This window comes from Mustela nivalis (genome assembly GCF_964662115.1).
Source record: "Mustela nivalis genome assembly, chromosome: 9".
NCBI lineage: Eukaryota > Metazoa > Chordata > Mammalia > Carnivora > Mustelidae > Mustela > Mustela nivalis.
Genome location: NC_139028.1, coordinates 63,449,685 through 63,467,721, shown reverse-complemented (window position 1 = coordinate 63,467,721; position 18,037 = coordinate 63,449,685). Strand labels below are relative to the sequence as shown.

The 18,037-nt window shown below is 39.0% G+C and overlaps 1 protein-coding gene across 6 annotated transcripts in view; it reads right to left on the bottom strand.

Moving 5' to 3' along the window:
* FAM168A (family with sequence similarity 168 member A) overlaps window positions 1-18,037 on the bottom strand; it is a 231,489-nt gene that overhangs the window by 52,087 nt on the left and 161,365 nt on the right. For all 6 annotated transcript variants that reach the window (XM_082749784.1, XM_082749786.1, XM_082749783.1 and 3 more), the window contains exon 2: window positions 11,515-11,602. In XM_082749784.1, the coding sequence (XP_082605910.1) occupies window positions 11,515-11,584 (70 nt within the window). In that variant the 5' untranslated portion in view covers window positions 11,585-11,602. The remainder of the gene's footprint in view (window positions 1-11,514; window positions 11,603-18,037) is intronic.

The following is an 18,037-nucleotide window of genomic DNA, read 5'->3' as shown; positions in this document are numbered from 1 at the left end:
TAGCTATTACTGTAATAAGTATCAACAGCAACAGTAACATTATAATTAATATAAACATAATGAAAATATAATGATTAACAATTTAATCAAATGAATATTTAATAAGTAACTAACCACCTGCTCTGTTCTAGACACAGGAGGTACATGACTGCTGTCCTCAAGGAGCCCACAGTATAGAAAGAAATCAAATAAATTAACAACTCCTACAGACAACAGGAAGCGAAGAAGGAAGAGGGGAATAATAAAGCAATACCACCACCAACATTGCTTTCTTTGAGAGAAAAGGTTGATCTTTTCTTTTCCTTTTTTTTTTTTAATTTTTATTTATTTATTTTTATTTGACAGACAGAGATCACAAGCAGGCAGAGAGGCAGGCAGAGAGAGAGGAAGAAGCAGGCTCCCCACTGAGCAGAGAGCCCGATGTAGGGCTCGATCCCAGGACCCTGGGATCATGACCTGAGCTGAAGGCAGAGGCTTTAACCCACTGAACCACTCAGGCACCCCAAGGCTGATCTTTTCTACAGAAGCAGGAAATCATTTTGTGATCCACGAAAGTGAATCAGTCATAAACAAACAGCAAATTAGTTTAATGAGCATGATTCTTACCTAAACAACATTTAATCCATCTGCTTTTTCTGTTGACCTCACACACAATATATCAAAGGCAGACACACTGCTTGTGAGTTCTCTCCAAAACCCAGAGAGACCTTGCTTGACATCTTCGTGGAGTAGGAAGAGCACTGAATTTGGATTTGGAGTCAAGTAAACGTAAGCTCTAGTTGCGGTCTTGCAATTTACTAACAGTATGAGCTTGTACATATTTATTAACCCTTCTGAGTCCTTGTCTGTAAAATGGATGTTTGTTTGTTTTTTTAAGATTTTATTTATTTATTTGACAGAGAGAGATCACAAGTAGGCAGAGAGGCAGGCAGAGAGAAGGAGGAAGGGAAACAGGCTCCCTGCTGAGCAGAGAGCCCGATGCGGGACTCGATCCCAGGGTCCTGAGATCATGACCTGAGCCGAAGGCAGTGGCTTAACCCACTGAGCCACCCAGGCGCCCCTAAAATGGATGTTTTAAGAAAATTTCTACGCACAGCAATTTGAATGTACTTAATGTGACTGAACTGTACCCTTAAAAATGATTAAGACGGCAAATAATTTTATGTTATACGTATTTTACCACAATTTTAAAAAAGTGGGACGGGGTGCCTGGGAGGTTCAGTAGGTTCAGCAGCCAATTCTTGACTTCAGCTCAGGTCATGATCTCAGGATCCTGAGACTGAGCACAAAAGTGCTCAGTGGAGAGTCTGCTTGAGATTCTCTCTCTCCCTCTGCTCTCCCCTGCCTCCAGTCACATATTCTCTCTCTCTCCAGAATAAACAAAAAATTAAAAAAAAAAAAAAAAAGGATAGGACTTAGTATCTAACTTTAGAAGGCAAAAGAAAAAGGGATATCAAGAATGACGCTTATGGGGGCGCCTTAGTGACTCAGTGGGTTAAAGCCTCTGCCTTCAGCTCAGGTCATGATCCTAGGGTCCTGGGATCGAGCTCTCTGCTCAGCGGGGAGCCTTTTCCTCCTCTCTCTCTGCCTGCCTCTCTGTCTACTTGTGATCTCTGAGTGTGAAATAAATAAATAAATTCTTTAAAAAAAAAAAAAAAAGAATGACACTTGTGTTTCTGATTTGAGGGAATAGGTGAAGGATTGATAAAAGTAAAGAAGTAAAGATGAGTTACAGGGAAAGATAACAGGCTCAGTTTTAGACATGATATATCTGAGCAAAGTATGAGACATTTATGGAGATATTCAGAAGACAGCTGGATAAACTGGTCTGAAGCTCAGAAGAGAGGTTTGCTGCAGAGCTAGAGTTTATGAATCAACAGCCTACAGAGAGTAGCTGGAACTAAGATGAAAGAGAAACTTGGCTCTTGGGCAACACCAACGTTTCCTGAGTGAGTGGAGATAGAAAAACTGGAAAGCAGACAGATTCAGGAACAGCCAGAGAAGAAGAAAGAAAAAAAAAAAAAAAAGGAAAAATAAACAAACAGAAAAACTATATTATAATCAATGAAAAGTAAAAAGCAAAGATAAAGAAAACCTCCAGAAGGGATGAATCGGGAGCATCAGATGATATAGGGGTGCCAAATTACGATGAAGGCTGACAAGGGTCCACTGGATTCAACAACAAGGAGATTACTAGTAACCATATAGAGAACAGTTAATAAGAATTCTTCTTGGAGACATTTTTTAGTCATGGACGAAAAACTTGACCTGAGAAATCTTTTCTGAGTAGAGATCAGTTTGAGTATCAGAAGGGGGTTTTGTGGAGCAGTTGCAGGAATCGAAATCCATTTCCCAGGCTCATCTAAGATCCTAATCTCTATGGTGTCCAAGGTATAGCCAAGTAGGCTAGAGCAGTAAAAGCTCTTGCTTTGTAATGCAGAAAATCTGGAGTTTCAGCTTTGCTATACTGTGTGACCTTGGGAAAGCTGACCCCTAGTCGCTTCATCTGGAAAACAGGGACTATCTCTCTAGACTTGTTATAAGAAATAAGGGGGCCTGGGTGGCTCAGTGGGGTAAGCCTCTGCCTTCAGCTCAAGTCATGATCTCAGGGTCCTGGGATAGAGTTCCGCATTGGGCTCTCTGCTCGGCAGGGGGCCTGCTTCTCCCCCATCTCTCTCTGCCTGCCTCTTTGCCTACTTGTGATCTCTGTCAAATAAATAAATAAAATCTTAAAAAAAAATTTAAAAAATGAGGGGAAAACCCCCACAAAAGTTCTTTGCAAAGAACAAACTAATCAGTCTTAAAACCTCTATCAGGTGATCTTCACAACGGAAGGTAAAGGGTGCAGGGCTTGGGTCACTGCAGAGACAGATATTCTTTTTTAATCTCACTAATATACCAGATTATTCATTGTATCTGCAGGTTGTCAGCTTAATTATCAAGGTCCCTTGGCTGAAAAGTTGTGTCAAATACAAATATGTTTCTTGAATTTTTTCTAAACAAAAAAAAAAAAACAAAAAAAAAAAACAAAAAAAAAAACTCTAGAAAAAAACCTGAAAATGACAGTGAAGTCTTTGAACATGTCAATTTCCGAATTTTCCAACCTTGAGCATCATGTGTTTTGTTAGGGTATTTGAAGTATTTAAACAGACATTTGCCACTAGATAAAAGCAGGGAATTCATTTAGGGCCCAGCACAAGAGTGGGGGAGAGCACATGACCTAGTATGTGGGCCAGCAGAGGACTGAGTAGTAGCCAGGAGAGGATACAGACAAGGAAGAGTTTCAAGGATGAAACCTTGGTTGTTACTCTGTGGTAGAGCGACAATAAATGCACAGACCTGAAATAAGGAGACCCAGCTCCAGTATTTCCTGCAAATACACTTCTCCATCTAAAACGATGGGATACTTTAAGAGGTCCATCTGTTCAGAATTCTTTCTAGTTGGGTTTTGGAAACTTCACTACAAGTCAATGGCTGGCCCTGTTACATTTATGACTCTCAGCTGTCTTGTGAAGAATAAAGTTCTAATGCTTTTCTTTTTTTCTTTTTCAGATAATTACAAAGGCCTGAAAAGTTTAATAATTTATCTGCCATCACATAATTTTTAAGTGGCAGAATCTAAATAACAAACTTTGTTAATAACTAACTCAGCTGTGAACTGAGCACCAACTATGAACCCAGCATGGTATCTGAGACATCATAAGCATTTTCATGGACCTGTGAACCAATCATCTGTATACATCACTACCCCATTTTAGAGTTGAGGAAACAAAGACTGAGAAAAATTAAGAAACTTGCCCAAAGTCCTACAGCTAATTAGAGGCAGAGCTTACATTCCAACCCAGATCTGACAGACTCCAAAACCTGTCTTCTTTTCAGCACCTATTTGAGATCTCTTACCATCAGAACATTTCAAGAAAAGAAAAAATAAGAAAAACTGTGAAGAATAATTTAGGTCTTGCAAACTTCTGACAGAGAAAGGTTTTGAGGCCTTTCAGAAAAAGAAATGCCCCATTCTGTAGAGCTCCCTGACATAGTAAATCTATGTAAAGGGTATTTATTAACCAGCTAAGGCAGCCATAATAAAATATCACAAACTGAGTGGCTTAAACAACAGACATTTATTTTTCACTGTCTAGAGGATGGAAGTATGAGATCAGAACGCCAGTCCAGTTGGGTTCTAGTGAGGGTTCTTTTCCTGCCTTGCCAATGGCAGCCCTCTTGCTGTGTCCTAACATGGCAGAGAGTGAGCTCTGGTATCTCTTCCTCTTCCTATAAGGGCACAAACCCCATCATGAGGGCCCCATTCTCATGACCTCACCCAAACCTAATTATCTCAGAAAGGCTCCCTCTTCAAATACCACCACATGGGGAATTAGAGCCTCAACATATAAATCTGGGGGGGGGGACACAGAGTTGATTACACTATCTATGCTTTAAGTGTTTTCAAGTATGTGAACATACTCTCTAAATTCTCTTCCAAGATGCATAAGGAGCTAATTATAACCACTTCATAGGACTGCTGCAAGTATAAAAATATTATCTGTAAAACACTGAGCTCAGTTTTTGGCACACAGTAAGCACTCAGTAAAGGAACTTTAAAAAGGAGGAGAGACAATACTGTCAATTGGCTTTAAGATAGCTTTTCGCTGGAATACATGCTATTGCTGTGATACTGTGACTTATAATAGGAAATATACATTTGGTCTTCGTCTTCATTCCTGGAACAGAGTTCCTAAAACCACTGGCATTTTCTAAGTGATAAGAGCCATAAAGATACCCTGATATTCATAACAAACTCCTTTCAACCACACCTGACTTTATGTTAATGAGATGACTTCTGGAAAGCAATGGGGGCTGGTTGCCAGGGAACCAACAACATGATTGGAAAGTTGGAACTTTCAGTCCTATCCAATCCCTGACCTATGGGGAGAGGCAACTGCCTCTCAATTGCCAATGGCGAGTCGTGTGATCAATTGTGCCTACATAATGAAGTCTCCAAAAAGGACAAGGTTTGGAGAGCTTCCAGGTTGGTAAACACATGGAGGTGTTAGGAGAATGGCACCCTTTGGAGCAGGCAAGGAAGCTTCAAGCCCGTTTCTACATTCCTTGCCCTATGCTTGTCTTCCATCTACCCATTCCTGAATAACATCCTTTTATAGTAAGCCAGTAATCTAGTGAGTAAACTGGTTTCCTGTGTCCTATGAGCCATTCTAGAAGAGTATTTGAACCCAAGGCAGTGGTTGTGGGAACCTCTGATTTACAGGCTATCAGTCAGAAGCACAGGCAATACCATGGACTTGCAATTAGCATCAGAAGTGAGGGCAGTTGTGGGAATGAGCCTTCAACCTGTGGAATCACATGCTATTGCCAGGGAGATATCTCAGAATTGAGTTGAATTATAGGAGACCCAGCTGGTATCGGAGAACTGCGTGGTGTGAGGAGAACTGGTGTTGGAATCATTAACTGTGAGATTTATTTTATTTCCCTCTCAAATTTCACAAAGAATTTCAAATCAGGAGTTTTCCCAACATCTCTGTTCCCTGTGGCCACTACCCCATTACCTCTGAAGCAGATGATACCACAATGCACTTAAACTTCCATTTTTCCTTCTACTGCACTAAACTAGCCTACCGGAAACTGCTGGCCAGGAGCAGCCTTCTAGCCCCTCAAAGATGAGGATCCCTAATCAAAAAACCTCTGAGACAATAAACCCTCTCAACTAGCTTATCACTGGAAAGAGTGAAAAGAGTACATATTTTAAGACAGATCAGTTTACTATAAGAAAGCATGTACACTTTGAAAAAAAAAAAAAAAAAAAAGACCTTTTCCCCTCATCTTTTGGGAGCAATATACACTGGGCAAGTCTTACAACCTGAACTGAACTACAAATTTCTATAACAGTAAAAGACGAGTACTATGAGGTTTATATTAAGATCGTAATTCATACATAAAAAGTACTTAGCATGTGTTTGCCAAATAATACTCTTTAACATAACCATTACTATAACTAACAATTAACAAAAATTTGCTTTAATGCATGATATTTGGCATCTGTTTACAAATTATCTTACTTGGGTCTTCTATTTCCAGCACTATGGAGGAGAAGATAACCTGAAAATTTGCGTACTACATAACACCTGGAAAAGCTGGATAAAGCATAAAACATTTCATGTTATATAACAAACAGAGGCAGAGTTGAGATTTTTTTAAAGAAGACTCTATTTATTTATTTGACAGAGAGAAAGAGCACAAACAGGGGGAGAAACAGGGAGAGGGAGAAGTATGGGATCCTAACCTGAGCCAAAGGCAAATGCTTAACTGACTGAGCCAGCCAGGTACCCCACAGAGTTGAGATTTTTTTAAAGAAAGAAAAAGCAATCCCAGGGGTGAAAAATTGAAGAGAAAATTAAAAATCAGGAACTCTCACAGCCAATGTTGAACTGCTGTGGGAAGGTTTTTGCTCTGGGCAATTAAAGGGCTTGATTTTTATAGCCACTGGGAGTGGGAGATGAGACTTGAGGCCATGAGTTGGAACTCAAATTCCCCTCCATAAAGCTTGGACCTTAGAAGAGTTACACTGTCGTTCAAAAAAAAAAAAAAAAAGGACTCAAAAGTGCAGAGAGACAACAGGAAGCTTAGATTAAAAAAGAAAGTTTCCGTAAGAATTTGGAGCTTTGGCTTGTGTGAAGTCAATTTATTCTACTTGTGTGGAGTTAATTTTCCTATGTGGTCCTAGAATCTGTAGCAGAGAAATTATAGTTTCAGACTTAGTAGAAACAAGTCTTCCCTCTTTCCCTTGGGAAGAATACTAATTATCTCATTTAATTCGCACAACTATCCTATGGAATAAGTAATATTATCCCAATTTATAACAGACATTTAAATATAGAAAGGTTAAGCAGCTTGCCCAAAGTCACCTAGCTATTATCTAACGGAGCTGGGATTTGAATCTGGTTGTTATTCATTCAATCAAAATACACTTACCAAGTTCTACCATGTGCCAAGTAGAAACAAGGTCCATTTCCTTTCCAATATATCACATTGCCTAATCTTTTTTGAGCAAATCAATAGATAAATGCAACTGTTCTCTTCTTTCTCAATTTTAGCAATTAAGTGAGAATGAAGGCAGCCAAGATCACAGGAAACCCACAGGATTCCCCTGGGCTCCGTCTGCCAGAGTAGCTCAGTCCTCTCTGCCAAAGGGACTTAGGTTGCTGAGACACTAAACAGGGAAGAAAAAGAGCAACTACTGTTCAATGGGTCCTATTTATTGGAATTAATTTTATTAGAATAAACATACAACAATTTGAGCTTATAGTAAATATTTTCAAACAGAAATTTCAAAATATTTATTATTATGGTTACATAGGATAATAAGGCTGTTGCGATAAACACAAACATATGAAATTGAAAGTTAGTGATAACAGCTATAGTTCTACCAGGCTCAACCTCCAACATATTTCTGAATGTTACTTAGGTTGCCTCGCATTGAGAAAATGCTGATTTACAAATATAAGAAGCTGCAACTACTGGTGTTTTACTTAAATTAACATGCATTCTTAGAAGCTTAAGTTAATACATTATTCACCTTATGTGTATAAAAATAGTTCTAAGTATTTTCTTAACCTTTATAAAAATAGTTCTTTATAAAAATAGTGCTAAATATTTTTTAAAAATCAAATCACATTCTTGAGGAATTTCTGAAGCACCACTTCAGTGTTCTTATATAACAAAGTATGGAACAATCAGAGAAAGAATTCTTAGAGATCCCTCCAGTTTCAGTCTAGGAAGTTATATACAGAATCCACAGTAAAGTACAAAGTTATAAGAAGGAATCAATACATTCCATTCACTGCTAATGGCTCTCTTCTGGGCCAAAACTCTCTACCTCCCCACCTCCATTCCTGCCATCACAATTATTATTCATCTACTGTTTGAGCATCATTTCCCACTTTTCTCCTTTTCTTTCTTTCTTAATAAAGATTTTATTTATTTATTTAAAGATTTATTTGAGAGAGAAAGCCAGCACATGCATGAGCAAGCCTGGGAGGAGGAGATGTGCAGAGGGAGTGAGAATCCAAGCAAGCTTTGTGCCTAGTGCAGAGGCCAATGTGGGGTTCCATCTCACAACTCCAAGATCATGATCTGAGCCAAAACCAAGAGTACGGTAATAATATCCAAGATTTTTTTAAAGTAATATCCACACCCAGAATGGAGCTCACAGAGATCAAGAGTTGCATGCTCTTCTGACTGAGCCAGCCACGCGCTCCCCCTAATTTTTCCCCTTTTCTACTCTTTACTCCAGCTAACCTCAAGTATTGACAGTATCCTGACCATACCTTCCTACTTCCCCATGTGTTTATTCATACTGTTGCCTTCACCTTGGAATACTGTATTCTTTTTTTTTTTTTAAGATTTTATTTATTTATTTGACAGGACAGTAAGAGCGGGAACACAAACAGGGTGAGTGGGAGAGGGAGAAGCAGGCCTCCCACTGAGCAGGTAGCCCAATGCAGGGCTTGATCCCAGGACCCTGGGATCACGATGCTGAAGGCAGATGCTTAAGGACTGAGCCACCCAGGCGCCTCAAGGAATACTGTATTTTTGAAGGTGCATGATATGCTAAGAACCATGCTAGACAATCTAAATACGTTTTCTCATTTACTTCGATTACCATATTTTACCCATATTTATTTATTTGTAAATAATACTTTAAAGCATTTACTTTGTGCCAGATATTACATGCTCAGTGCCTACACTATCTCATTTAATCCTGATAGCACCCCCAAATCAAAACAGTATGACTCTGACACAAAAGGACGGACATAGATAGATGGAACAGAAGAGTCCAGAAATACATCCACATTTATGTATTTATATGGTTAATTAAACTATGACAAAGGAGGCAAGAATATATAATGGGGAAAAGATAGTCTCTTTAATAAATGGTACTGGGTAAACTGGACAGCTTTTTACAAAAGAATAAACCTGGACCACCTTCTTCCACCATACACAAAAATAAACTCAAATGAATTAAAGTCCTAAGTGTGAGACTGAAATCATAAAACTCTGAAAAGAAAACACAGAGAGTAATCTCTTTGACAATAGCCATTGCAGGGTCTCTCCTAAGATACGCCTCCTAAGGCAAAGGAAACAAAAGCAAAAATAAACCATTGGGACTACATCAAAATAAAAAGTTTTTGCACAGTGAAGGAAACCATCAACAAAAGGAAAGGCAATCTACCAAATGGGAAAAGATATCTGCAAATGATACATCCAATAATATATATATCAAAAAAAATATATATATATATAATATATATACATATATATCTCCAAAATATATAAAGAACTTAGACAACACCAAAAATCCAAATAATTCAATTAAAAATGGGCAGGGGATCTGTCTAAAATATATACAGAACTTAAACAACACCCAAAAAATCAAATAATCCAATTAAAAATAGGCAGAAGATCTGAATAGACATTTTTTCCAAAGACATAAAAACAGCAAACACACACATGGAAAGATGCTCAACATCACTCAACATCAGGGAAATACAAATCAAAACCATAATGAATTATCACTTCCTGCTAAAGTAAGAAAAACAAGAAACAACAAGTGTGGGTAAGGATGTAGAGAAAAAGGATCCCTTGTGCACTGTTGATGAGAATGTAAATTGGTAGACACTGTGGAAAACAGTATGGAGATTACTCAAAAAATTAAAAATAAAAATACCATATGATCCAGTAATTCCACTACTGTGTGTTTACCCAAAGAAATTGAAAACACCAATATGACAAGATATATATGCATCCCTATGTTTGCTGCAGCATTTTTTGCAATAGCCAAATTGTAGAAGAAACCCAAATGTCCACTGGCAGATGAATGGATAAAAAAGATGGGTGTGTGTGAGTGTATAAATGGAATATTTCTTGTCATTAAAAGGAGTAAGACTGGGGTGCCTGGGTGGCTCAGTCATTAAGCAGCTGCCTTCGGCTCAGGTCATGATTGGGATCGAGCCCTGCATCGGGCTCCCTGCTCGGCGGGAAGCCTGCTTCTCCCTTTCCCACTCCCCCTCTTTGTGTTCCCTCTCTTGCTGTGTGTCTCTCTGTCACATAAGTAAATAAACACTTAAAAAAAAAAAGTGGGGTGCTTGGGTGGCTCAGTGGGTTAAGCCTCTGCCTTTGGCTCAGGTCATGATCTCAGGGTCCTGGGATCAAGCCCCACATCGGGCTCTCTGCTCAGCAGGGAGCCTGCCTCCCCATCTCTCTGCCTACTTGTGATCTCTCTGTGTCAAATAAATAAAAATATAAAATCTTAAAAAAAAAAAGAATAAGATCTTATCATTTGCTACAACACGGATGGACACAGAGAATATTACAGTAAGTGAAATAAGTCAGACAGAGAAGGATAAATAGCGCATGCTTTCACTTTATATGGAATCTAAAAAAATAAAAGAAATGAATAAACAAAAAGTAGAAACAGACCTGTACATACAGAGACCAACTGATGATTGCCAGAGGGGAGTCTGGTGGGGGATGCAAAATAGGACAGGAGGAGTGGGAGACACAGGCTTCCAGATATAAAATGAATAAAAGGGACAGCAGAGGGATAGTCAGTGATATTATAATAGTGTTATATGGTAACAGATGGTAGGTACACTGTATGTCACACAACATACAGACTTGTTGAATCAGTATGTTTTACACCTGAAACTAAAGTAATATTATATGTCAACTAGACTTCAATTAAAAAAAAAACTTAGAATGAGAAAGAATGAAAGAAAGAGAGGGAGGGAGGGAGGAAGGAAGAATGGAAGGATAGAGCGATGGAAGGAGGGAGGAAGGGAGGAAGGGAGGGAAGATAATACTACTGGCTTCATTTTATAATGGGAGCACCAAGGCTCTGGAAGGTTAAAAAAATTTTCCCAGGACCAAGTAAGGGAGAGAATCCTTCCTGAAAGGATGCTGTCTAAGTTCAGAGCTGAGTTCTTAAAGAATAAGGTGAAGCTGAAGGGGAAAACGGCACTTCAGACAGAGGGACAACACACACAAAGAAAAGTAGGAAAGAGCTTGGTATACAGTTTAGGAAAAGGATCAGTCTTCAGAATCAGCAGACCTGGGTTCAAATATCTATTTTTGGTTTTGTTTCATGGTCTCTTACTATGATGGCTTTCTCAACTGTGAAGTGGTGATAAGAAGCTGTACCATGAAGGGCTGCTTTAAGATTAAAATTAAACATACGTGAAAGTAATCACAGGGCCAGGCCTATTGTAGGTACTCAATACATAAATGTTACCTCCCTTCCTTTCCCCTAGTTGACAGTTCAATAATGCTTAGTTGTAACAACTGGACCCCAGACATATCTCTTCTATCTTCTATAAGTTGCCAAGCTTTATTAGAGCTTTTACAGGCTCTGGTAAAATACACCAAAAGTCATTCAGCAAGTTACCTGTAATGTCCTTAACCACCATTTTTCCAAACAAGAATAATTCTCACACCACTCACCTGTGTAGGCCATGTTCTTAGGGTTGCCGTAAGGAGCCCCAGGCTGCACGGGGCTATACACTGGGTTCATTGCGGAAGACTGAGAAACCTTCAGAGAAACAAAGAAAATAGCACTGATTACTGACTGCTTATTTTCCCGGACATCAGCTTCCCCTCTATAATCTTCAGTTTATACTCACAGAGAACACATGGTATAGCAGAAAGAGGACTAAACAAAAAGCCGTTTATTTGTACTTGGCCCTATGCTATACACTTTGCTCACTATACAGATGAACATACGGGGAGGAGCTACAACTCGCCTAATGCCAACACAGGCCTTTTGCCTTTCAGTTCAGAATCAGACCCACTATCCCACAGATGACTTTGCTACTAGTATACTGTGTGGCATTGGCCAAGTCACTTCGCCTCACCGAAGTCCAATGTCCTGTTGTAAAACCAATTAGACTCTCTGAGGTACTTCCTAATTCTAAGGATGCTAGTCCAGGAGCTAGGAAAAGATGAACTTCTACTGCTCACCAGGGGAACCCAAGAGCCAAACAATGAGCACACACACTATTAGGAAGAGAAGCAAGTATCTTACCAATCCTTTGCACCTGCAGCGGACAAGATACCAGTTACCAGCAGATTTGGAATAAACAGAAGTTTATCGCCAATGATCTTTTTAATGCAAACAAGGAAACACAGCCAAGATCTCTTTCAAAATTTATCCAATGGAAAGAAATAAACTTGGATATTTGTGTGCAATAAGTATCACCTGCACAAGTGCTCTGTTAATTACCTTAATGAAGCACATTCTCCATTCTGATTAATGGAAAAATCTGTCATTAAACTCTATTAGCCAGCCAATTTGTCCCATCTTGTTTAGGGAACCATTTCTGATATATAGGACAACACATTTAAAAAACTTGTCTCTACAAATACATTATTTACACTTCATAAAAATCAAACAATTCCCTCCTAACTAGGCTCACATGATGGATGGGCAATTTTTTAGGTCATTAACTTCTCTTGTAGCACCTCAGGATAGGAAACAAGTCAAATGTCAAGATAGGCAGTGAACAGCTGGCTTGATGACAATTGCTCTGCAATTAATTAAGTCTCACCAGGGTTCTGGAAGGAAAGGTAGAGTAAAAATAGATTCCCAAGGAGATGAAGGTAGGACGGTCAAACAGGCAAAAAGGGAAATGTCGCCAATTTCAAAGGCTAGAACTTCCTGAAATGTACCCAATGGGCAGCCCCCACAAATCACCCCAAGGCAACCAACTAAACTACCACCAGTTGACAAACTGAAACCAGAAAAAGTGGAGGATGAAAGTTACAGGAGATAATATATTTCAGCACATCTTAAGGAGAAAATACCCTGGCAGCCACAGTCATCCAAGAATACAGTCAAGTAACACTCTCTCTCTAAATATAAGCACTCTCCGAAAGGTACTGGGAGAATTAAGAGATGTCAGAATGTCAAAAATACATTGCACACTGTTGGGTGGCATGCAGGAGTAAATGATGACCGTGGTAATGTGACAACAACAACACAGAAGACTACTTGTATGCTTTTGGTGGCTGGGATCTTTCTTCTGCCCAGCTAGTTCTCTGCTAAATAAGCTGGGGTAAGCAAGGCTATTGAAGTGCTAAGCAGTACAACTAGCTCTATAAACATCTGGTCACTCTCCTACTGAGAAAGTACCTTGTGCTGCTGATTGGGCAAGGTATGAGAGAGAAATGAAAATGTTATGTCCACATGAATGTTTATAGCAGCATTATTCATAACAGTCAAAAGAGGGAAACAAATGTTCAACTGGTGATTGGATAAACAGAGTATGGTACACTGATACAACAAAATATTTGGCAATAAAAAGAAAGGTGTGATATATGATATACAATATGAATGAACCTTGAAAACATATTAAGTGAAAAAATCAGTCACAAAAGACTGCATATTATGTAATTCCACTTATATGAAATTTTCAGAACAGGCAAACCAATAGAGGTAAAAGATCAATTAGCAGTTGCCTAGATTAGTTCATGATACATAAAACCTAGTAACTTCCAAATCCACATCTTTCTCACAATAATTATTATGACACTCAACCACACATCCATACCCACACACCCTAGTTCCTGAACATTTCTCCAAATCCACTATACTCAAAACTAAACTCGCCATATTTTCCCAGACCCATTCTTCCATCCTGTATTGCCTGTCTCAGAGTTACTGACAATCCATCCACCTAGCACCTAAGAGAAAAGCATATATATATGTGTGTGTGTGTGTGTGTGTTTAGGCTTTCATATTTTAGGATTATATATATATTTAATTATATACAATTAAATATATTTATATATTTAGTATTTATATATAATATTAATATATTGATATATTGATATATAATATATTTTTCCTATATAATTATTAAAATATATATTTATATATAAATATATATATTTTTTAGTATATATATAAAATCCTAAATTCCTCCCACTCTTTCACACCTGATCAATCAGCTGTGATTGATTGAGCTGTGATCAATCAGCAACTCCCTTTCTCATTGCTATTGTCTGTTTTAAGTTTTAAAATCTCTTGTCTAAACTACTACAACAGTCCCAAGAGGTTCTTTTTCCAAAATTTCATCCAGTCTACCATCCTGATATTCTTTATTAAAGCACAGGTTGTATGAGTTACCCTCTTCAAAAGCTTTGGGAATAAAATCCAAACTCCTTCACATGGTATACAATATTCTCTATGCTCTCTCTGGGATGGGGCTCGGGAATCTATGTTTCCAAGGAGATTATGAAGCCCAAACAGTCTGAAGACATTGCCTATGACTCTCCTTCCCCAATACGATTTGTCCCACATAAGACTGATAGAGGAACAGCAGTGAACAAGAACAATATTCCTACCTGCATTTGAGTTGTGGGTGAAGGAGACAAAATTTTCTAAAAAGTAAAATATATAGTATATCAGATACTGGTAAATGCAATAGAGAAATCCACTGAGGGCGGTGGACAGAATGCGCTAAGGGGAGAGAGTGCAATTTTTAAAATAGCTAGGGAAAATGTCATTCAGTGACATCTAAGCAATGAATAAGTTGAAGAAGCAAACCATACAACTGAGAGGAAACTGTCCAAGTAGAGGAAACAGCAAATACAAATGCCCTGAAGTGGAGCCATGTATGAGAAACAGCATGGAGGCCAGTTTAGCTGGAAAGCAGTGAAACAGAGAAAAGAGTAGACAGTGAGACCAGAAAGGTAATGAGGGTCTAGTCATGCCAAGCTTTGCAGGCCAGTATAAGGACTTTGTTTTTTACCGGAAATGAGATAAGAAGCCACTAGAGTATTTTGAGCAAAAAAGGGACATGATTTGACTTCATTTTAAGATTACTTTGACTGTTGAGCTGAGATGGCAGGAAGGCAAGAGTTTGAGAAGAAGGGAGATCAGTTAGGATGCTGTTTGAAATAATCCAGATGAAAGATAATGGTGGCTTCAAATAGGGTGGCAGCAGTGGTGTAGTGGGGTGGGAAGGAGTCCTATTTTGGATATATTCTGAAGATTTAGGCTGACAAAAATTACTAATGGATTGAATATGAGTATAAAAAGAAGGACATTAAAAATGACTCCAAAGCTAACTTGAGAAACTAGAATAATAAAAATGCTACTAGGGGCGCCTGGGTGGCTCAGTGGGTTAAAGCCTCTGCCTTCAGCTCAGGTCATGATCCCCGGGTCCTGGGATCGAGCCCCGCATCAGGCTCTCTGCTCAGCGGGGAGCCTGCTTCCTCCTCTCTCTCTCTGCCACCTTCTCTGCCTCCTTGTAATCTCTGTCTGTCAAATAAATAAATAAAATCTTTAAAAAAATAAAAATAAAAATGCTACTTACTGGGATAAGAACTATGAAAGGAGCATGTTTGGAGTAAAAAACAGAAATTTGAATTTGGACTTAAATTTGAGATACCTAAGAATTCTCTTTACAATGGTTGATACACACTGAGCATTCTGTAGGGGTAAACCATTACCACTATTATAAATATTACCTCTATTACAGCTACTATTTATTGAACATCCACCATGGGACAGGTACTATGGTAGGGACCTACCTTATCAAATCCCTATAAGTCTTAAAAGGTCACAGTGATCTTGCAAAACAGGTATTATTTTCACTGTATTTATAGTTAAATAAACAAGTCCAGAGAAATAAAGTGAACCACCCAAAGTCTCATTACTAAGAATTGAAAAAGTCAGTTTCATAGCCAGGTCTGTCTAATCCCAATGCCCAAGCTATTTCCACTGAGATAGTTGAATTTCCCAGTTTCCCAAACCCAGCACTAGATTTTCCTCTGGAATGGCAGGCTCTGAACCCTTTCCTTTAACTCAGAGTCCCTTGTGCTATGCTTGAACCCTGACAGATCCCACCATGGAGGCAGTTAATATCTATCAGCTGAGTCCCTGCTGGGCACACATGGTCAGTTACAAGAGAATAAAAGAACTATCTGCCTGACTTCTACAATCTCAGCTGCCATATACTACCCATCCAATGTAATTTCACTTCTTAAATAAGGAAAGTGCCCTCTGTGCACATCCTGCCTAGCTATCTCTCCTGAGCCAAGTATGGAGTTGCTTCCTGGGGCTGAACCACAGCAAACCTACAATTATTGTGCCAGCAACCACCCAAAGTCTTTGTAAAACTCTACAATGCCTTATATGACCTGACCTCACATGCCCACATCTCTGACTGCAACTCCTACCACTATCCCTTAGCTTTCTCCACTTGAATCGCAACGACCTCCTTGTTTCCTGAACATACCATGCAAGCTTACATCTCAGGATCTTTGCATTTGCTCTTCTCTACACCCAGAATACCCTTCCCTCAGATATCCAAATGGCATATTCCCTCACTTCATTCAAGTCTCTGCTCAAATCTCACCTTATTTGAAATGAATTCCTTATTAACTTAACCACCCTACCTAAAACAGTTCTGTTATTCCATGTCCCCTCATCCTACTTTACCTTTCTTACTGATACCTAACACTACCTGATATATTTTCTGGTTTATTTATTCTCTCCCCCATCTGTTCCACGAGAACAAGGATTCCCTTTGTCTTGTATCCACAGTACCCAGAACATTACTTCACACATAATGGACACTGAATACATAGTAGTTGAATGCATGATGAACCATCCTTCATGCTTCTCCAAAAAAACAACTTCGAAAAAAGCTTCAAAGTGTTTGGCACTTCTTGGCATATCCCAGTGAACTACCTGGCTTCACATTTCTCCAGTATTTAAATCTGATGTCCACAGAAGCCTCCATTGATAGCTCACCTCTCTAACTGCAGAACCAGAAGTGGTAAGCCAGGCAGTGGAACAACATGTGAAAGAGAAAACAGACAGAGGTCCTAAAAACTCTCATCCTGGTGGAACTAGCTTTCATTCCCAGACTGTTCTGTAAGTGGCCTGCTGCTGCCCACCAAAAACACATGAACTATTTCTTTCAAACCAAAAGCAAAACCCATGAGCATAAAATGACCAGGGAAAAAAAGCCCATGTATTCAGGATGAGTTCTTTGAAATAGTATATGCACAACAGGTTGCACTGTTAGGAATTGTGCTGTGGCTTGCGAACTACTTTAAATTTTTCAAAGAATCTTACAAAGTGTTTATACCTTACAAAATTTTTAACCACTATTTCACTTGTTCCTTTGAGGTAAGCAACTCAAGGATTATTAATTTCATTTGACAGAGAAATGAAAGCTCATCGCTTCTCAGCCTTTTGGCTAAGATCAAGAAATGAAAGCTCAAAGGTTTAATTCACATTGGATGGATACTACAAAAAAGAGAAAGATGGTGTCTGCCCAAAGGAGATTAGAGTCTATCTGGGGAATTCCTAAAGCTCTGGAATGCTTAAACTGCTTAGCAAACCCTCTCCCCAAAAAACAACAATAAAACTGTACAAAATGGTCAAAACCAACCAATTTGCGCCTCTGAAAATTAACCAAAGGCATACATCAAATTGAGAAATGTCTGAGAAAAATTACTGAACCAGGGTGCCTAGGTGGTTCAGCTGGTTAAACATGTGACTCATGATCTCAACTCAGGTCTTGATCTCACGGTGATGAGTTCAAGGCCCACAATGGGCTCCACACTGGGCATGGAGCTTACTTTAAAAAAATAAAGAAAAGAAAAGAAAAAGAAAAATTACCGAACCATACTAAGAACAAGGAGAATCTGTAGCATTTTATCCTAGGGCTGCCCCTATGTCCCAACCCCTAGCTCCCTGGGAGTAATTCCATCAGAGCAGGTCCAGTCAGGCCAAGAGGACGACTGGCGCCAGAATGGGCTGATTTAATCTGAAGCTGAGCATAGAAATCAGCTCTGGAGATCGCCCAGCATCACTGTCAAAAACAATAGAGGGACAATCTGGGGAACAATAGTAAACAATCCAGGAAAGCTACCACTGTAGCTAGACTAAGGTCAGAATACTAGTCAGAGCAGGTTAACAGAGCAGACGAATGACAAATTTACAAGGGAA